This window comes from Neodiprion fabricii, chromosome 1 (assembly GCF_021155785.1).
Source record: "Neodiprion fabricii isolate iyNeoFabr1 chromosome 1, iyNeoFabr1.1, whole genome shotgun sequence".
NCBI lineage: Eukaryota > Metazoa > Arthropoda > Insecta > Hymenoptera > Diprionidae > Neodiprion > Neodiprion fabricii.
In genome coordinates this window covers 33,250,846-33,269,658 of record NC_060239.1, presented here as the reverse complement: position 1 = coordinate 33,269,658, position 18,813 = coordinate 33,250,846, and the positions used below count along the sequence as shown (strand labels likewise).

At 42.1% G+C, this 18,813-nt stretch overlaps 1 protein-coding gene and 1 long non-coding RNA gene across 5 annotated transcripts in view; one reads left to right on the top strand and one right to left on the bottom strand.

Annotated features, from left to right (window-relative positions):
• Window positions 1-18,813, top strand: part of LOC124184349 (protein split ends-like) — a 121,752-nt gene that overhangs the window by 71,496 nt on the left and 31,443 nt on the right. Inside the window, exons 1-5 of one of the 4 annotated variants that reach the window (XM_046573953.1) lie at window positions 1,349-1,688; window positions 4,563-4,847; window positions 17,126-18,110; window positions 18,190-18,370; window positions 18,507-18,798. In XM_046573953.1, the coding sequence (XP_046429909.1) occupies window positions 4,732-4,847; window positions 17,126-18,110; window positions 18,190-18,370; window positions 18,507-18,798 (1,574 nt within the window). In that variant the 5' untranslated portion in view covers window positions 1,349-1,688; window positions 4,563-4,731. Of the gene's footprint in view, window positions 1-1,348; window positions 1,689-4,260; window positions 4,430-4,562; window positions 4,848-14,471; window positions 14,748-17,125; window positions 18,111-18,189; window positions 18,371-18,506; window positions 18,799-18,813 lie in introns of those variants that run through there. The other 3 variants (XM_046573972.1, XM_046573944.1, XM_046573963.1) reach the window with 3 other exon arrangements.
• LOC124184382 lies at window positions 8,785-10,258 on the bottom strand. The gene is made up of 2 exons (XR_006871179.1): window positions 9,994-10,258; window positions 8,785-9,054 (listed from the first exon to the last, which is right to left on the bottom strand). It is a non-coding gene; the product is annotated as an uncharacterized LOC124184382 (long non-coding RNA).

The window sequence follows — 18,813 nt, the reverse complement described above, 5'->3', positions numbered from 1 at the left end:
ATATTGACAAATTTTTTTTTCAACGGATCTCTGTGTTCCGCCTATGCAAAGATATCGTCTCTTTCTCTCTCTTTTTCTCCCGCTGTACGCATTATAAATATGTACGTAACCATCGACAAAATTCTCGTCAATTTTTTCATTTTCCAGCAGTTCCGACGGTTCGTAAAGCAACGTTTAATAATTTTTATTCCGCAACTTGGCCACTCCGTGAAAGCATTCGCTGGGCTTCGAAACAGAACGATTTATAAGCGACGCGCACGATCAGCAGTGGCGGGATGACGATGACTGTAGGAGCATGTTTTTTATTTCGTTCGTCTCGTAGCGTGAAACGTCGTTTACATCGCGGCCCATCGAATGCATACGCAAGGTGGCCAAAGTTACATAATAACCACCCTGACCTACAGATTCGTCGATTTTCCGGACTCCATTATAAAACAACGACGGGAACCACACTACGCTCTCAAATGTTTCTTCTTGATAAAACTTTTCGTCAAGCAAAGTACTCTCCTCTACTAATAACGCGCCATTGGGTCGTCGGAGCAGCCAGGGAGCGAGTCTTCCTCGGGTGTAAGATTCCTCGGCGGAATTGCACGAGAGTGGGGGACAAGTAGAGCCTGGCGAGCCAAGGCTTGCCGGGTTGGAGTGGAGTGGAGTGGAGCGGAGCGGAGCGAAGTTGTAGTGGCGTGGCGTGGCCCGTAGGCTCGCTCGCCAGCCCCGCCATCGTGGCGTTTATACCTCGTCTCCTCCTTTCCTTCCCTCCTCCCCTTTCCATACCCTTTCCGTCCCTCACCGAGGAACTCCGTAGAGGCCGTAGTCCGTGGAAGTTGGATGGGGATGCGTATGCCGTGCGCCGCACCGTTGAAGAGAGGCCCCGGGGATAGCTTGTGTGCGTCGGACTTCGTTCGTTCGTGTTCCTGACTCTTGCCGCGCTTGCGTGCGTCGTGAGAAGAAAGGGGCTCCGGCGGCCGCACGGAAACTCGCTGGGTTGTCTGACTGGCTTCGCCAGCTTTAGCCACGGTCCTTCGGAGCGATGACGATCGCGATGCGACGTGGACTTGGTCGACGCACGTATTTATTCCCCTGTAGGTATTGCGTACGTGGCCGCGGTTATCAACGTGTCATCCTCGCGCACACCTACACACCGAGAGAAAGAGAGAGAGAGAGATGTAGCGAGAAGGGGGGGGGGGGGGGGAGAAAGAACTGTTCACTGTTCCTCGTTCGTTCGATGACGAAGCGACGCATATTTCTCTCTCTGGCATTGAAAGAACCCCCGTGTTCTCATTATAATGTTTGTCGCAGAAGACGGGGAAGTTTGTAGATCATACGAGTGTGCGTCGTACGGAGGGATTTACTCTCTTTTCTCCCTTTAAATTGTACGTAACGAATATGAGACCTTGACTTTTCGTCGGGACACACTCAACACCACGTATTGTATGGACGGATGGATAATCGCGTTGCGTTTTATTCGTTATCCTTGGGACATGAACAAAAAAGAAAGAAAAAAAAAAACGAATTCAAACCAACCAACGAACACACTGGCGTGCAGAGGGATGATCTATCTTTCCCAGCGAAGCCCCAAAAATAAGGAGGGCAAAAAGAACGGCAGCGACGGCGGCGACGGTGACTCCGAAGCTTCGAGAGACGAGCCCCACCCATCTTGCTTCCAGCAAAGCAGCCGCCATTTCCGTGTGTGTAATCCAGTAAATAATTATGTAACCATGGGCAGGCACACCAAAGCATCCGAATATCGTGTTACTGTGTGTAATCCTTAAAATCTTCATTGATGATAATTTTATATAAATAATCCGAATGCTTTTCGTAAAAAGGCGTGCAAATAATTAATTTTTTTTTTAATGAACAAACTCCTATGAACGTCGATCGTAGGTTTTTCTCTGGGCTTTCGGTATCTCTTACTAAAACACCAGGCCGAAAAACTCTCTACTTATAATAACTCTACGTCGGTAAGGTGTACGAATTTTCTTACTATTCTCATCTCGATATATAAACGATAGTTATACGAATAGTCGGGCTACAGTACGGTTTTCTGTAATATCAGCAAAATGATAAGGGATCTAGAAAACGTGAATATAATACTGTGCAGATTTGATCGCAAGTATTTTGTATAAAATAATGTAAGAAAACGGATACACTCGATGCTCTGTTGTTGTTCTTGTTGTATAAAAATTGATATTAAGATTTTTACTCTGACGACGTGATGTCGTTTAATGATAATTCCAAGCAGAGAGCGAAACGAGGGGACGTGCGACTCCCGCGACTAGGCACGAGCTACTCCCCGGACGAGGCGGACGCTGCCCGGGACGCCGCGCCTGCGCAACGCTCCTCCACCTCCACCTTCGCCTCAACCTCCTCAACACCCCTCACCACTCCTCCCAGGAACGACCCTCGCGTCGTCGTCGGCGTCGAGCTGCGTCGGCATCCCCACTACGCGGTCCTCTTCTGTGTTTATCCGTATTTCATTCCCACTCCCGAGTACCTACTCCGCTCGGCCGGGCCGTCATGGCCTCTCTCGACAAAAACATCCGAGAATTTTTATCTTTATGGATCCACAAACGGAGATGGAAAACTTTTGACCCCGGCGCTGCCTTTGATAGCTAGCTATTCTCGGTCTTATTCTCGTTCGATAATTAACCGAGATTCTATTTGAATCGTTTCTTTATTATTTCTTTTTCACTATAATTTCTTATTTTTATTTTTTATCTTCCCTCATCTTCTTTCGAGCAACGGCGAGCCTAGGTACGCGTCCACGTTCACCTTTTATTCGTTTTCTTTTTCATCTTCTTCTTCGCCTTCTTCTTATACCCGTCATTTGAATCTAAATGTTACGACGAAATGTGCAACTTTCTTACATACATGTCTGTGCCACGGATAAGTTAGCGTGTACGAGATGCTCGTACTTTCCTCTTTTCACCGTACGACACGACGAGTTTTATCACTCTGTTTTTCCCATTTATTTGTTACTCTGAGCCCCGGTATTATTTCGAAGATATGGCTCATTTCAAGGAACTGCCTGCTGTATCCGTTAGACGATCCTTCCTCCGACTGAGGAAGATCGTCCTTGCTAGGCCGTGACGTATTCGGAAATTACTTTTGTACGTAGCGGCAAGGCTTGTACGGACGTATACGAATGACAATAATTATTAACGAGCAACTCGATCCTTGGGGGGGGGCTCAAAAAAAAGAAAAAAAAAAAAATGACATTAAACAAACAGGAGCCTGGCACGGGCTGCGAGAAACACGTAACGAATTTTGCTGGTATATTCTCTAGGATGCTGGCTTAAAGTCAAGGCCAGCAGCATCGTTTTCCTGATATATGGCGTTGAGGTATTTTTTTTTCACCTCGCAATTCGTGCCATCGCAAGGCATATAATTTTTATAACTCTGTATAATGTTTCTTTCCACCTAACTAATCCATAATTGCTTGTACATATTGACATTTCGTCAGGTATATTAAATATATATTCGGTTATCGATGTACATACAATTACCTACTATGCAAAAACGTTATGGATACAGTTACGATACAGCGTTATCAAGGTGATTTTTTTCGTCCTCCTATCTATCACTACCTGCTTCTAATTTACAAGCAGATGTCCATTTTTCCGCGCAATCCAAGAACAGCGTAAAATTTCTATCGAGTAAGTTACGAAAACACGCTTTGCAAATCTTTCCTTGCATTCCTGTTATACAAGCGAAAAATAACTGTGCAACGCGTGTACTTGGTAGCGGTATTCCAAAACGAAAGATTATCTGATTCGATACAACCGATTCTGAATGGCATTGGCTAACCTCGTTGACGTATCTATAACAGTTCCCCACCAATGATGGATGCATCCCGATTTCTAACCCCGCTCTTTCCGTTCCTCTTTCTCATTGGATATACGATGTATATATTTATAGAAAATGTATACAGGCGAGTAACGGAGTTGTAACCGCGATTTATGCGTGCTCGTTTTGCGAGTGTGCGCTTTCAACGGCTATAGACCTGAACCCTCGTACCTGCAACTACGAAACGTCCGTCCTATACGTGACCGCAGGTGATGTCAGCGTTTAGACATTTTGAAATATTTATATCCAAGCACCAGTTCTTTGCAGCGTTCTCCCTCTCCGTCCAACCCCTCCCCCCCCCCTTCGCCCCTCCGCCCCCCTTAACCCACATGGGCATCAATCACCTGTTCCCCGAGTCTCCTCGCTCTTCTCCTTAGCGAAACGGCAGGCGGTACAACACCTAGTCACCGATTGTCACGTTCATTCGTGCTGTGCACGCCTCTCATACAGCAGTCATATTTTTCAAACATATATACACAGTGCATGTGGGTGAAAGCAGTAGGTTTATCGGCGCATTCGCGCGAGACGTTAGGCATTGCCGTATATACCTATGTAACACACATGTACCTAGATTGAGAACGTTGTAAGGTCAAGATTTGATTTACGATATTTAAAGGTTTCGAATTTGACGACGTTAAACCTGTACCTACCTATATTTATTGTTAAAATGTAAACCGGACGATTTTTATTTATTGTCGTTTGTTATCTCGTTACAGGTATGGACGCGTACAAAGCGTCAAGCTGCTGCCACGGGGAGAAGAATGCCCCGTCGATGGGAGCTCCGGCGGTGAGGGGAGCGAGGGCGGGGGCGTCGGTGTCGGCGGCGTCGGCGTCGGGAGCGTCGGGTCGACGGGCACCGGGGGTGCCTCAGCGACGGTCGCGTTCATGGACATTAAATCCGCTGCGAAGGCTCACGCCACCGAGCACACCCTGGACGAAAGAGCCCTCACAACACAGTACTACGAGCCACAGCATCTTCAGCATAGGTTTCCCCCCCACGGGTACGTTGCGATCTTCTAAGCTTTTTATTGTCGTTAATTATATCACCTCCCCTTTCATCCTTCCACGTCCTTTCGATTTCCGATTCGAGTCCGCGTACGTGCGTGAGTGAGTGAGTTGCAAAATGCATTCTCGACCTGTCGCATTTCGTCTTATACACATGTGTACGCATTTATTCCGCAAGCTACGACGACTGGTGATCGTTGCAGTTGACAAAACATTCTCAAGAAGTTTTAAAAACAAAGAAAGAAAGAAAAAAAAAAGAAATTGAAACTAACAATGTTGCGGAAATAAACGTCGTGCGTTAATTAAAATTCTTTTTTTTTTTATTCCCCGAGTGTTGGTTTGGAGAAGCTGCCTAATTCCCGTATTATATTGACATCTTTGTTTTTATTATCTTATAAATTGGAATAATTATATATATGTATATATGCAAACGTGTCTCAGAGTACAGAAGCCAGTTTTGGCAACAAAATCGTCTCGTCCTCCAACGGATCAGATGCTATTTGTCCATGCCTAAATTTCCTGACTCGATTAACAAGGTTGAATACAGACAAGTATTTTACAGTCATCTCGTTATATTGGTATCAGCAAAGCAGCCTCGCGAAAAATTTCCAATGCGTGATTTCCGAGAGTTTATTATCCTTGATTCGATATTATTCGACTGGGATGATACCTTTCATTTATGTATTATAAATACTGGCTTTGAAAGAAAAACAAAATTCAAACATTCGTGTTTCTACTGATGAAGAAACAAAAATGTCTGCTTCGGTCGGCAAGTTGTGAGGTGTGCGCGTGATGAGTGTGAGTAAATCAGCTTTTATCGAAACATTAATTTGGATAGAAAAATATTTGTTTGTCGAACCAGTTTGAAAATTATACCGATAGTATTTTATTTTTTTTTTTTTATGCCCGATTTTGGTAAAATTTGAAAGGCGATTATCGTGTTTGCATAACGTGAAAACGTTGGTAATGATCTTTCCTCGATTTTTCTTTTTCGGTCGAGTGTACGTTAGAATCTTTGATCCATTTTTCATACCCGCGAAAAGAGCGTTTTCTTTGATTGTAAACCTGAATGCGATTCGTCGTCGTGTTTTGCGCATAGCCTTGATTATATTAGATGTATATGTATAAATATTCACAACACAAAACATGTCTGGAATGAAATTTAAAACGGTTGCAATTGATTAAGTGGACGATCTTCGCAGATTAAGTCGTCGGTATTGTTGAGGACGTATATATAATTTTGTTTCTCTTATTTCACATACAACTCTTCTGAAACCATTATTCATCATACTGTAATTTACCTTTTGTTTTTCAATACTCCGCAGTCCCTAGTTTCGTCTTATACTCGTTCACTGCGCAGCTATAGGCTTAAAGCGGATCGAAAAGAATACTTTATATGTACACGGAGATGCGGTAAACGTAACTTTGGGTGTCCTTTTAGTACCGTATCAGAGGATTGTTAGTGAAACACGGACAGCTCGCAACGCGGAAAATACCGAATGATTTCACTCTGGAGTCTCATTGACTATACGTGTAAGCGATACGGCGTTATATGCGAGAAGATCAGCATGGTGGGAGTATATTTTATAGGTTCTAGACGAAGGCGAGGTGGAACGAGCTGCTCGTTGGTTAGTTGTATAAATGAATAATGCCCGCAGTGTCCCTGGATTACATTTCATTCACTCGCTAGACTATCTGCCTCTCTGAGGCTAATCTGAACGGTATTTGGACAGACGCCCATTTGTCTGTCTCCGCCTCCTCCTCGTCCTCCTCCTTCTTCTCCTCTTCCTCATCGCTCGAATCGTTTTAATGCTACTCTTTTAAATAATAAGGAATCACCGTACCTTGCGGAGGTCGCGACCTTCGCGGTCTCGCCAATCGTTCCTCCGCCGTTAGATGGATTCGAAAGATTTGACAGTAGCTCGCAAACGCGACCCGATTAGAATGCAATTTCAAAACTCTCTATTCCGCAAACAAACACCGCAACGCGTGGGTTATTGAGGTAGGCTCATTAACGTGAGTCGGCAAATTTACGTAAACTCTGACGCTTGAAAACCAGCAGCCTTAGATTTTCGACCCTTGATTATAAAATTCGCAACATCTCGAGTACGATCTGGGTATTTTTTGCGTAATAAATTACTATTTTCATTATTACATCTTCCACCATTGTACAGCAGGATAACAGGATGCCATTTTGAGGATGCTGGTCAAGTGTGTATGATAATAAATAATAAACGTTAAACAGTGATGAAGTGACGTTAAAATTTACAGTGATCTTGAAGAAGTTAAACAAAGTTCAGTGATATGTGATTGTATTGGTGGTACCCTGTATATGCACAAAATTTCCCAAAATTTATGCCGAAGGATTTGTTGGTAGAGGAAACGAAAAAAAAAAAAATAAGTACATAACCACCTTCCCCCCACCTCCCCCCTTATTGGATGCAGTGTTGGAATACAGTGGATCGGATTATTGTGCGGCCTATGACGGTCTCTTAAAACAATTTCATTTAATATGTACTACTGTGAGATAAACAGTATAAATTTTTAAACGAACCCTTGTGGATATTTTCTGTATGGAGTATTCAGGTAACAGGCAAGTATCGGAGGTGAGTATTTACGCTTATTCCCGCATACACAGATCGTACAACTTTTTTTTTTCAACTGACAGTCACTACGGGTACTGTAAAGCGGACGAAATGCGACAGATCATTCAATCGACTTCTTTTATCGATATCTGAGTTTTTTGTAAGTGTTGAGCAGGGTTTTTAACAGATTACTCAAATCTTATTACAGATTTGTAAATAGTTTGTTATCAAATGGCGTGGAAATGATTGGCATGTGGGTAATATTGTTGTGAATTCTGAAATTTCGGCAATCAAAAACTTCAGAAATTTACAAAAATATAAATACAAAAATTTCCACCGAAATATCCAATAACGTATCTTTTTCACGATATATGCGTTGAAAAATTCGTTGGGATTATAAAAATTTGTTCGAACAACAATAATTGTAGATTTAAATTCTGGTTGTACGCCTCGTCGCAAAAGACGGTATAAGTAAGTACATGTTGTTCATTCTAATGATGAAGGAAAAAGGTTCGTTCCGTCAGTGAGACGCAAATGAAATTCTCGCACGCTATTATGTACCGAAGGATTGGTAAAACATCACGCGATTTACGAGGGTATTCCTTATTGATTTCGACCAAGTACGTTTTTAAAATGTTTCCTGAGAGCTTTTGCCTGATAGAATAAAGTCGTTTTCAAAAAATGAAAGACTTTCCATTTCGTACAAAATATTATCCGAAGTTTTCTCGCGACGCTGGAATAAGAATCAGGAATAAAGCGACGTTGAAAGTTCTCGAGTTTCAGCCAAGATGAAAAGAGCAGCGTCTAATGTAGACCGTCTATCGTCATCACGAGGAAAGAATTAACCGCGATACCGATAATGAAGTGGAATTACCATCGCCCATCAGATTGTAGGCTAAGGGTATACATACGTTATACACGTATGCACGGTCAGCGGCACGAAACTATTTAAAAGTCGGTAAAAAGGGACATGGAATCTCCACTGGGAAAGTTTCTTCTTTTCCTTATTTTCATAAATATATTCATGTATCTTATAGAGCGCGTATGAATCGGACCTGACCTTGATATTCTCACGATTATCGACCTTTGTGGCGCTAAATTGGTTCAGCGATTACAAACCGATTTCGGTATAATGAATTGGTATTTTCGAGTTCTCATTATACAGCCAAACGTAAATCTAATTATTACGTAATGTCTTTGCAGAGGAATGGCCCCAATATGGCCTTGCCCTCCCGTACACTTGTCTGACATTTTCCTATCCTCTCTTTGCACACCGCGCATGTGTGTAGGAATCCTGTGAGAAGTAGTAGATGTGTTATCGGAGTAGGTAGGAGTAGGTACACGATGGTTAGTTTTAAAAATTCTTTTTCCGTCGCTTGAGCTTATCCTACCACAGGCATATATACGTGCGTACGTGTAATAAAATGAGATACGCTATCGGTGCTGTTGCCGTCGTCGTCGTGACCCACGCTTGAACAGAGATATTGGTGCTGCTGCGTAGCACGGTGCCACGTGTTCACGTATGGAAGCCGAGTGTACAAAGTGCTACGTGGCCGTCGGCGTCTCGATTGTTGTTCGTTGTTGCATCATATTCTGGTTGTTATTGGTTTCCTTATCCCTGAAAGATTGAATTTATTTATTTCTATTTTCAAATTTCTGTCATCTCTCCTTTCTATTTGTCATTGGGTTTTTTTTATTTTTCATTTTTTTTCACACGCAGACTTTTAATATTATTATTTACTCGTGTTATACATTACAACGTGTAAAAGCTGCAGGACAACACGTTCAACTCTCTTCAACACGATAAATATTAATTGCGAAAATAAGGCCTTCTAAAGCTGGTGCTGATTACTGGCTGTTAAGTTTCGTGTAATTTGTCACGCGTACAACGTTCTCTTCGCGCACGCTGTTCGAAGCATCAATCGTGCCTCGCCTCGGCACAAGGCGAAGATACATCCTATCTCTACGCCTTTTCGCACGTGCGTCCGAGTCTCGTGTTCGATTTTTTTCTCTTTTTTTTTTCAAATTATTATTATTAGTCTTTATTACTCTTTACCCTTCATTTTACGGAACGTACACACATGTGCGATGTCGATATACCACATAAGGATAAAATTGGAAGGCAGAATAAAAGTAACAAAATATGTATTTACGTGCTTGTTCGAATTGTTTTACTTGTTTTGCTTGTTTTACTAAGCCGTAACTGTGCACAGTGCTCGCGAAATTGATTGGAACAATACGTTCTAGGAATTGAATTACACAGACATTTATGCATGTACGCATATTATGTGTATGTATGTATGTATAAATACGCAGAGACTGGCACGTATCGCTTTCAGGGTATGATAACAATTATACGTACATGTACGTGGCGAAAACAATGGATTATAATTGAAATTCCACGCGCGCCTTCCGGTGATAATAATATAATTGCACGTAGTCGGTCGATTTGATATAATATATAATATATATATATATATATGACACACACGAAAGGATGTTCGGTGAGTGAATAGATTCGCGGGGCTAGGCGACGAACCTACCTATCTCTACCTACCTACGTGGCGATCGACGAGGGGAATGATCGAGTCTTCGTCAGCACCGCAGTCGATACATAAATATATATATACACACACACACACACATATATGTAACGCAATGAAATCAGCTGTCGATCGCGACGGGAGTTTATACTTGGCGAATACATGGCTATTTGACGTTGCCGTTTTCAGCGCGATTTTAATATCTGACATGGACGACGACCACCTGCATCGACTCACTCGATTCGCTATCGGCAGGCGCGTGTCTCGTTTTGCAAACTATTGCGAACAGCGCCGATTGTCATAGGCATACCCTACTTATACTTATAAGCTGAACGTTACCTTGGCGCGTTTCCACTCACCTTGGCACCCAGTTAAAGACTTCGTTATGCACTTTTGCCAACTTGATGTTTTAATTTTGGTCCCAAGTTTGATCGTACACTGGTAATTTTATTTTATATGTGTTTCTAGTTTTTACTCAACTGAGGGGAGTTTTACGACAATTAGAATCTTGGAATACATTAGAACTCCCCGAAGCGATCTCTGCGAGCATTTGTTGGACGAAAATTTTTCGTAAATTTATCAGACGGTTCCCCGTCAATGTTTTAATCACTTTTGATTCAGCCTTTCATTTTATGCACAGGGTCGCGCAGGGAGAAGTACGTAAGATGATCGATTAATCTTATAAATAAAGTATGAAATTATTTAGTCGACCTTAATTATGACCAGTGATAATAATGGCAGCACTGGTACCGCTTCAGTGCGTCATACGCATCTGGATCTGACATCGTGTCCGGGATATTTCCAATCTCACGGTAGGATAATATAGAACAGTTGCGGTTCGCTATTTCCAGCTCCGGACGACGATTTGAACACGCTCGGTAAACAAACTTCTCAACATCGTGACGCAATTGTTGTCTCCGCTTTTTTTGTTACGAATTCGCCCTTGGATTTATATCGCAAGGCAAATTTGTAACTATCACCTTTGTACACAAGTTGCGCATTCGCGTACGTACAATGTGTCGTGAATTTGTAGCGTTAAATTGAACTTTCCAAAGTATAACTTTGACAAAGTTATTGTATTATAATTAATTGACCGCGAATAATACTACCACGGTTTAAACGATTCGCTCTACCAACTTCTGGAACGTAATGTTAGCCCCTAATTTCTATTAACCAGCGGTATTTATGTTCTATATAACGTCAATCATGCTATTTCGAAATTTGCTTACGCATTTCTTACTCAATTATTACAATATTTTTAATTAAGTGAACCAAGTTTAATTATCAAACTTATTTGTACGTATTATTACAGAGAAAAAAAATATTCTAGAAAAATTCACACGAAAGTCGTAAAGTTGTTACGCTTACCTATACGACTTTCGAGTTTTTTTCGAGATGTGTAGAAAAAACTGGTTATTATTCAAATTCTCTTTGTTTGGTTTGCGAGTCGTGAAATTTCGTCACTCTGCTATTCTGGATTTCGTTTACCACTCGAAAATTTTTATTTGCCAATAGCCGGTTGATGGGTACGATCGTACGGGTAAAAATTTACGAGTGATATTCGTGGCCAAAGAGCATTCCTGAATAGACGGCAGATGCGAGGAGAAACCTTGCGGATATGAATTTTTAACCAATGTGTTTGATAACACACTCCAGTGTGGAATTTGCCAGAATCGTAAAACACAATTCAAACACATGAATCTATCGATTTTATGTCTAGAAGAACAAATAGCCGTCCATAAATTATCGTTCGTTCATTTGTATGATTACATTATTCGATTCATGCCGAATGCGATTATAATATAACTCGATGATATATTATTATTCAAACGCAGGAAACGTAAAGTTTAATATCCTACGGCAAATGTTACACATGTCGTTATGTTGCACTATTTGTAGCAAGATACGTATTCAGAATCCTATCTGCAATTAATTCTTCATATTAACTGTTGTTTTTTTGTCGTAGGTAGAAGAAGATTTCATTTATTTCGATTTGGTGTAAGAAACGATACGCGTACAAAGTTGCATGAAAATATGCAAAGGGTGTTGTCTCGAGCCTGTATTTTATTGGCCTTATCTTTCCGTAGGAAGCAAGCAAACAAAATACTTGATTGTATTCTTAATCATTCATGAATTTCGACCCATGCCTGTTGTTATCTCGTTGCATTAATCTTTGTACAGGTACAATGTAAACGAAAGTACACATTTAGGTAGACATACAGAGTTATTTTATTTGTATTTTTCCATGGATACCAATTCGTTTCGATGCGATATAAAGACTGGCGAATCGCGTCAAAACTGTTTATAACTGAGGGTAGAGAAAATAACGTACGTATGTGTGTCGCTGCTGCGCAGGCGACGGTTTTACATGGGCATTACGTGTAATCGCTGGTTAGTCATCAGGCGTGTTTTATTTAGCACAAAGATAACGGTATATTATCAAGTTCATTGAGCAATCGTTAATTTTGATCGATGCTGCACGTACAGCATACAATAATGCACAGTATCTATCGACTTGCCACACCAGGGATTTGCGGTATATCTGTGAAAATATTTGTTCGTAATTAGCCCACCCGTCATACACAGGCGATAATCTTTCATTTCTTTTTATTAATATTTAATTTTTTATTTTTTTATTCTCCCTGCTGACAGCGGACGGACGGTTTGCTTAAAACTCCGACACCTACAGCAATTATGTGTGCACAATTGTGCCTTGTACGTAGGTTATACTCGCAACAAACCGCAGTCGGGTCAACCCCGGTACAATGACTCTGCCAAGAATTCTTTGCGCAATTAGTATAAACGTACATATGTACATACGTATTTTATTATATTATATTTGCCATGCTGTTGTTCGCTCGGAATGGAGTCCGTTGCAGTTTGTGACCCCCATAATTGATGTTAATCTTACGAGTTTACGAGTTATTGATAGTTTTTCCAAACGCTCTTCTTAACGTATGTGCTTCTCTTATTCTTATTGGGTGTTGAGTCAAGTGTGCGTGTTCTGGTCAATCTTTACCTCTCAAGGATTATATTGGTTATTTAAGAGATTTCTTGGAAAGGTGTAACAGATTCAGATAAGTTGATATTTTTTTTTTTTTAATTCAGTCCAATGGTTTTACAACAATCACACGACCGTAGTTTCGAGCTTTTTTAAAGGCATCGTCAGTCAATCCGTTACCGCGAACTCATGATAGTTGTCTACGAATTGAACGAATTGCTATTTTACAAAAAAACGATTTCGCTGTCGCAAGGTGCAAACTTCCGCTTTGGCTCGTCCGACTTTGAATGCTAGGTAATTACAGCTTGATTTCACCCGTGTAATTCGTATAACTTTTCTCCTTCGTCAAATTCAACTTATACACACATGTATTTCTCACTTGTACGACATTTTTTCCTTCCCTTTCATACTCTGCTGTTTACAATTATATGTATGTACAATGTACATAAAACAGACACGCGGTGTACATATAGTATAACATACTCGTTAATTTGAGTACCACCCACTCGACGATGGTGAAGTTTACCCTGCATTCTACGTTTCGAGTACGCAGGTATGTACATTCCTGTAATTGCCTCGGTTGGAAACTTCAAATTTCAAAGCTAACTGGCTAACCATTGAGCGACAAGGATACGACAAGGTCTCACCGGGCTTCCGATTTCAAAGCGCTCCCTCGCGTTACTCTTTTTCCCCATTTCCCATTTCTCTTTCACGTTTACGTTTCAGGTTTACGTGTCGCGACGGTGAAAACTACGCGTGTACTTTTTCCAACAAACCGGTTGTCGATTTCTTTTCTTTTTTCCTTCTTCTCCCGGACAACAATAATACGCGGTAAAAGCGCGTTAGCGCAAACCGACGACTGAAACCACGGATCAAAAAGTCCGTTTCGATATCAATACGTGACAAAATACGTTATCATCACCAAAACGCAGCCTGCAACGATCTTTCGTACATACCTACACGCGCATTCCTTGCTTCGCATAGTCTCTCAAACGTTATAACGGCGTCAAGATTTAGGAATCAGCATACGTTTAAGGACCAAGTTGCGCCGCTCGGGTTTACATCTCGTTGAATCAAACCCCTCGACTCTTTGGCACCTGTTACACACGTCCGTCAGATTGCGAAAGGCAGCAGTCCTCGTACGTGTTCTCACGTCAGGAAGGATTCGGAAAGGGTCAACCTGCGGTGACCGATGATAGCAACGACGGGTCAACGTACGTTCCTCGATCTTCGATATGCGAGAGATTAGAATCAGGCGTGTGTGCGAGCCCGGGACGTACGTAATACGTTCCTACCTACCGAGGGAAAACGAAGAAACATTGTGCCTGGCAAGGCGGCGAGTGCGGTCGCCGGTTGTCGGTGCATATTGCGGGCGCGACGGCGGCGTTCGTGATGTTTCAAAGCCCACCAAAGCCAGCCAGCGGCTGCCAGCCACTCGGCCGGCTGTCTCTTGGCTCACTAGACTCAACTCAGTGTGCTCGGTGCAATCGACGTGATCGGTTTACCGCATCCAGAATCAGCAGCCTTGTCCCGGTGGGCGGTGCTCGTTCGAATTCAGCGCTAAACCTTCCTATCGTTGCATCAAATTACCCGCGGTTTTTGTTTTTTTTTCTTGTGATTGTGATTGTGATTGTTTTATGTAACATCCGTATTCGCGGAATGAGCTTCTTTATCGCAAAACAACACCGTGGCGTTGCCGATGGATTTGACGTTGTTGAAACACTGCTTCAAGAACGAGACTGCTTAACAAACTGCGACAAAGAAAATGTAATACTAATAGCTTATAAAAAAAATTGGACAGATAGAGAGAGAATTAAACTGTGTTATATTATATGTAGAATACTCATATTTCTAGAGTAATTTACGCGATGCGGTTATTACGCAGTGTTTCCGTCGGTTTCCCTCGGTTTCCGTTAACTGAAATTCTAGCGGGTTTTGTGTCGTAACAATGTTATTTTATTATTACTATTATTGTCATTATTCTTCGTTCTTTTCTTGTGGTTGACGAATCATTTTGTAAAAGCTTTTGAAAATTGAATTCCATTGCACGTGACGCTCTAAATATAATTAAATCAACTTGAAGACTTTCATCGACAGAAAATAGCATGCTTATGAACTTCTATAACCTGATTTACTTAGTTGCGTTTCCTAGACCGATGGAGGGATGCATAAGTGGAAACTCTGCCAAATCACAATCGACGTACGACGTGAAAATGAATCGAAATCAGATTTGCGTCGTTCTTCGCTCAACAGGTGCGATGAATTTAAATTTTCATATATATGTATATTGTATATACCTACATTTGATTTCACCATGAATTTATAAAAATCGGTTTGTTTGTCGCAATGAAATTATATTTCATAAGTGGAATCGTTGCGGCGTTGCAAACGCGAAGTTTCGTAACGCCGATGCCAGAATTAACATGTGGTTGAAGTCAGTAACGTTACTGTAACGTTGTATGTTTATGAGAAATTGTTGCTTCGCAATTTTTGAGGGATTGTCTGAAATTTAGTAAACCGTAATAAACAAAACATAGTTATATTTTTGCAAATCCAACCTCTTGAAAGTCCTTCTAAAATTTTACAATAACAAATTTTCCCTCATCTTTTGTTCCGTTAACGTTACCAACTTCAGCCTCGTGGAATACCAAAGTGTTCGTTGCTCGCAGCTCCCATCTGTCGCTGTAGGTTCGATGAAGCATGTATAATTCGTATTATACATACACGTGTATTACAATGATTAGGAATGCTAGTTGTTATCATATAGCAAAACGATCGCGGAATGCCAAGAGCCTTAAAATACAGTTTCTTCTCAAAGTCTGCATATGAACGGATCGAATGCTCTTCTTCGAACCTCGTTTTGCACATTTCGATGACTAATACTTTTTGATGACCGGCACACAAAGCGTTTGACTTAGGATCTTGCGCAGCGTAAGAAGCATCTGCACTGAAGCATCCGCCACATGTTGATCTAGATACCCAACTTACGTAAAAACTTTACTGCGACTTTATAGGGTCTTGGGAACAATGTTCATTGTACTGAAAAATTTTACTTTCCGTATCTTCACTAACAACGAATTTCGGCAGGACTCAGAGCCTCATTTTAATTTTTAATTATCTCGCAACCTTCACTACGAATTAGGAGGAGTCCGCAACAACGAGGAGTTGAATGATTTATCTATTCCATTGGACAGTTATTTTTTGGGTGACCTTGAAATCACGAGGTCCCGGAATTTAAGTTATTATTCTAGAATTTATTTTTCACGGTCGGGGTAAGATTATCTACGCATTTTCGAATATCAACCAATCCATATTGCAGAACATGTACACATGATTTTCATATCATCTAAATGTTTTTTTGTTTGATTGAACAAGCCTTCGTTTAAACAGCAAAAATATATTTTTGTACTTTGCATGGTACAAAAAAATAAAAAAATTGTATTTTTTGCGAATGTAACAAACATTAGGCAAATAGAGAAAGGATTTGTTGAATTTACCAAATATGGCGATCAAATGTAGGGGAGGAAACGTTTCGTAGACTCAAATTAATGTTATTCGATTCAACGAAAAAATGATCGAAACAGTAATTTAAAATCAATCATTTCTTTCATCAGATTTCTTTCGCTCATACTTGATAGCCTTGTTTGGTAAATTCAACAGTTTGTTTAACTGCGCGTGTGTGCGTGTGGCGAATGAGACACAAGATTGTTTTGAATAGAAAATTAACCAAATAGTCTGTCCCCAGAAGATTATTTTCTCACTGAATTTTATCCTTAGATCCGAAACGGTTGGTATGTGTGCTATAACAATCGTAAAAAAAAACATAGCGATGTACACTATCAGGTTCTGAAAAAGAATCGAGAATAGGTTCTTGGTCAGTGACATAAAAAACGGTATTCTTTGTATAACGTGAGAATTGATAATATCGATTCGGCAAGTCAATGAAAAATAGGCGTGTAGAGCAGACGCAGGGAAACACACGTCATTGAATGTATCCGATACCGTCGAAATTATGATTATTAACACCAGTTTCCACACGTCATTTTATGCTGGCGCATGACGCGTAAATGTAAAGATGTATGCATACCTACGGATACGGAGACGATACGAAGGTGATTAATAGGACGTGTCGGTTGTTTGTTTAGAAGTTCGGAGGATCATGGAACCGGCGGTGGTAGCGCTGGAGGTCCAACGGAAGTGTTCGAGCCACGTGGATCCCACGTGGGTTTCTACACGAGCGAGAGAGGGAATCGCGTCGGCGGCGGCGGCGGTATGCCTGAATCTGCCGGCGATCCCGGAGGCTACATTCCTCGCGGTCGACCTCCCCCAGTCAGCGGTTACCACGTGACGTCAGCCAGGGCGAGGGATCGGCTATATCCGCGAACGGGCCCTTACGCAGCCGGCCCACCACCTCCACATATAGAACGTCATCGCAGTAGCCTAGCACCCTCGTCCTGGTCCTCGTATGAGTCTGCGACATCTCGGTACACCTCGGCGCCGCCCCCACCGTCGCCGGCGACCACGGACGCCTACGAAGAGCCGAGCGGCGGTAGAACCCAGCACAAAAAACAGCGGCGAAAATCACGAAGCGGTAGCAGCTCGCCGAGCGGCTCGAGCCGATCCGGGAGCAGCAGTAGCAGCCGAAGTGGCAGTTCCGGTGGTAGCAGTTCCGCCGGAAGCAGTTCCCCGAGCAGTTCACCTCATCGCGGCAGCAACGCCGTTACGGAAGACCGGAGGCCGCTCGCTATATGCGTACGCAATCTGCCGGCAAGGAGCAGTGATACCTCATTGAAGGATGGACTTTTTCACGAGTATAAAAAACACGGTAAAGTGACGTGGGTTAAAGTGGTCGGTGCTGCCGGTGATCGTTACGCGTTGGTATGCTTTAAAAAACCCGAGGATGTCGAGAAGGCGCTTGAGGTGTCTCACGACAAGCTTTTCTTTGGCTGTAAAATCGAGGTCGGACCCTATCAGGGTTACGACGTCGAGGACAATGAGTTCAGGCCGTATGAGGCTGAACTCGACGAGTATCATCCTAAGGCTACGCGGACATTGTTTATTGGAAATTTGGAGAAGGAAGTGACGGCCTCTGAACTGAGGAAACATTTCGAACCATTTGGAGAGATAATTGTGCGTATAAAATATATAAACTAGGGAACGGCTCATCTCGTATAGTACATGTATTAATTTGAGTGTCCTGTTTTTGCAGGAAATCGACATAAAGAAGCAGGGTGCCGTATCAAGTTATGCCTTCTGTCAGTACTCGGACATCAGCAGTGTCGTAAAAGCTATGAGGACTATGGACGGGGAACATCTTGGTGCGAATCGCATAAAACTCGGTTTCGGCAAATCCATGCCCACCTCCTGCGTTTGGGTAGACGGGATTGGAGGTATCATCAGAAAAGGATTTATACATAATAATGATTACCTTAATCTCGGTGCATAAACAAGAACGAGAAAAAATATATACAAATATATATGGACGCCTGCTTGCCTGAATATAAAGAAATTTCCATTTTTTTCCAGAGTGTATGTCGGAAAAATATATAAACATGCAGTTTCATCAATTTGGACCAATAACGCAGGTGGCAGTAGACCGGGAACGCGGTCATGCGCTAGTCTTTTTCGAGCAAATTAGCTGCGCCCAAAACGCCGTCAAAGAGATGAGGGGTATCGCGCTTCGTGGACGTCGACTTCAGGTCGATTTTGCATCTAGGGAATGCCAAGAGGCATTTTACGAACATCTGGAACGACAGGGAATTGCCGGCGAAAGACCTTGGGACACGAGGCCTGCTACCGCGGCAGCTTTTGAACCAACGTAAATATTTTGCTC